A 2,953-nucleotide genomic window follows, 5' to 3' on the forward strand; every position below is an offset into this window, starting at 1 on the left:
AGAGAGAGAGAGAGAAAGAGAGAAAATAAGGTGTATATACATTTATCGAATAGTCTTTCCCTTTCTTTCGTATCTAACTACTTTAGAAGTGATGTTAAAGTTCCCAATCATCCCTTCGACTTTTAAATTGTAAACGACTCCTAAGTTAATGGCTACGGGAGATAAAACATGCAAGATTGATAATATCTCTCTCTTTCTCTCTGCAAATGAGAATTATTTCTGTATACGTATTCAGAGAAGCAAAAATAAGCTTCGATAAGCGCATAATTGATGGCTCTTAAATCTAACAACAAATCTCTGACAAATTTTCTTCGGATCCTTTAACATAAATTGAAATAAAAGTTTTCTCTTCTTTACGAATGAGAAAATTCCATGGGGATGCTCGAACACGAAGAGAGATTAAGAGAGATTACATGGTAAAGATCATTTTTTTTCTTTTCTCTGCTTTCAGATTGACTATCGGGACGCAAAATGGTATCGAGACGGAAAATACTTTCGCGTTCGCGAGATAATCTCGTGGAGTCGCAATACGAGGAGCAAGATGAAGAAGATGTATGGTATAACTTGGATAAATTGTACAAGGTCAATTTTTATTTATTACTTGTAAATTTTATTTATGTGTATGTATATTATTATTTAGATGTGTGTGTAAATTATGTATATTTTATTTATATATTTTTTTGTACATAAAATGTTCGCATATATGACATCTAGCGCGACTTGAATAACTCTAACGTTGTAATATTGATTCTAAATTCTTTAGAGCCTTATATCTAATTACTTTAATTATTTTATTATTATTTTTTATATGTTTTATATTTTCTTTATTATGTATATTTTGTATATAATATAATTCACATACGATTATACTATAAAAATTTTAATAAATATTTATTTGACTAATTCTAAGTAGATACTTACTAAATATAAATATATATTTATTTATTTGATAAAAACTATTAATTTGATGTAATTATTATTTTTTATTGAATAAATATTTATTTACAATAAGTAAATGTTTACTTATTGCTATTCAAAGAAGTATATATTATTAAGATTTAGTCATTTCTTTTCATGCAATTTCTTGTTTAAACAACGTAACTGAATGTAAACGGAAGTTGTTAATATTAGCATTGTGCAAAGTAATGATTCATCCAAATTATATTAGTTCATCTTTCTTGCACTTGTAGGATCATATACAAGAAGTCTTAGATAAATGGAATCAGATAGATGATGAAATTTGGGCGAAAGTTATCGTTTTCGAGAGAAACAGACGGGTTGCGAAAGCGTATGCCAGAGCACCTGTCCTCACGATAAACGGCTCGAATGACGGATTCGACGGATTCAGGTACACACAATTTGGATTTGAGATACAATTATTTATCTAACGTTCCGCTAAGAATTTTAATTTTGTAAAATGGACCGAGTGTGTTTTAATCGTCAATATCTGATAACTTTAGATGCTAATTGCAAGATGAAGAAATCCTATATAAATTTATAGCCTGTTTAAATTTTACTGACTTATTTCAATCTTCTTGTTGAAATATAATTATTCTAATAAAAATACCTACGATGTTTCATATTGAAAGATGTATATAATTTAATTTTTACTTAATCTCTTGTTTAATTATCTGTACTGAAGGATATAAAATATCACTTACACAAAATGTAGATACGTCGTTTCTTAAAAAGCTTTTTTAACGACGTATTATAATTTATATAAATATATTATGTAAGTTATATAACATTTGACGTTATTATATATCTCGGAAAATTGATTTACAGGATAGGACTTTGCGGATTTGATAATCCTATGAGAGATTCAAAAACGGAGGAGGCCAAGCGTCACATAAATCAAGGAGTTAAAATAAAAATGGATGAGCAAGGCAATATTCTCATTAAGAGATTATGTAAAAATAATGTGTATGTGAAATCAACGAATCAGGAGGACAATGCGATCGGTCCAGAGATCATACGTAATTCGCAGGGTGCGCTCGAGCATGAAAAACCCGGAAAGGTAGGTCCGTTAATATTTCGCGGTTTCTTAATAATCGTCCGCGTTGGAAATATTTATCGGCGAAAGCATCAAAATAGGTCAATTGCGTGATGAAGGAGAAGGGATCTCAGTTATTCTTGCCTATTTCTTGCAATTAAAAAAAATAACAATAAAAAGTTTCCCTCGCCACCAATACTGCGTATGTACATTGCATACGAGGAGATCGGCATGTATTGGCTTTATCACGATTGTATTGAATGCATGTCGATAGAGAAACCGCATCGCCTTTCTAATTAAAACTACAAGCAACCGAACCGTATAATAAGAGGCGTTTAAATCTCTTTATCGTCAGGAAATCATATGCCATACCACCTGGTATGAAAGGAGAGCGAAATGTTCCGCCGCTTAACATGATCCACGGTTGTTCTTCCTGACTAAACTAAAGAATTCCTGTTCATGTCCATATATTAGTTTACTCCTTCGTCGATAATACGTTTTTATTACGCGTATCCTTCGCTGTCGGGAAGCCGATTGATGCCATAGCTTGGTGATGCAACTTAGCTTTCTCCTTAATATCGTGAAACATCGAACGTTGAACATTACTGACTTCATGTTTCAGCTGTTCGACATGAATAAATTCCAAACGAATCTATCGCGAGAAACACGAAGGGCTTATCCGGATAGACGACGATTGGAGATGCAATGCCTGAGCGCTATCATATTTGTGAGAACGGAAGCCGACTTGCTTCAGTGCCCCGTATGGGTGCTCATCGTTAACGTGGTAGGATTGGACATGCTCAAGTCGAAGCTCCCACCAGGTATACTACTGGAAAGCGTGTGACATACATTAAACGCTATATAGAATTTCTATATACGGTTTGCGAACAATATTTGAGATTTATCTAATTACAGCGAATTCGCGGGTTAAACGCACTAGTATGTGTGTGTGTGTGCGTG

General features: G+C 32.8%; 2 protein-coding genes across 2 annotated transcripts in view; one reads left to right on the plus strand and one right to left on the minus strand.

The window, feature by feature from the left end:
- Positions 1–471: 471 nt before the first annotated feature.
- On the plus strand, positions 472–2,837 carry LOC105621263. Its single transcript, XM_012202733.1, has 4 exons — positions 472–582; positions 1,191–1,348; positions 1,786–2,017; positions 2,616–2,837. The coding sequence occupies exons 1-4, from the start codon at positions 472–474 to the stop codon at positions 2,835–2,837; spliced, it is 723 nt and encodes a 240-aa protein (XP_012058123.1).
- Positions 2,838–2,850: 13 nt separating this feature from the next.
- Positions 2,851–2,953, minus strand: part of LOC105621264 (sepiapterin reductase) — a 9,074-nt gene continuing 8,971 nt past the window's right edge. Inside the window, exon 3 of the mRNA XM_012202734.1 lies at positions 2,851–2,898. Within this exon, the coding sequence (XP_012058124.1) occupies positions 2,851–2,898 (48 nt within the window). The remainder of the gene's footprint in view (positions 2,899–2,953) is intronic.

The sequence above is a fragment of the Atta cephalotes genome (assembly GCF_000143395.1).
Source record: "Atta cephalotes unplaced genomic scaffold scaffold00032, whole genome shotgun sequence".
NCBI lineage: Eukaryota > Metazoa > Arthropoda > Insecta > Hymenoptera > Formicidae > Atta > Atta cephalotes.

What these genes read in the sequence shown, in the direction of transcription:
- LOC105621263 (XM_012202733.1), top strand. Translation starts at nt 472, where the DNA reads ATGGTATCGAGACGGAAAATACTTTCGCGTTCGCGAGATAATCTCGTG. An exon ending in GACGGATTCGACGGATTCAG is followed by an intron (nt 1,349 to 1,785) that starts GTACACACAATT and finishes ATTGATTTACAG; the next exon opens with GATAGGACTTTGCGGATTTG. An exon ending in AGCATGAAAAACCCGGAAAG is followed by an intron (nt 2,018 to 2,615) that starts GTAGGTCCGTTA and finishes TTCATGTTTCAG; the next exon opens with CTGTTCGACATGAATAAATT.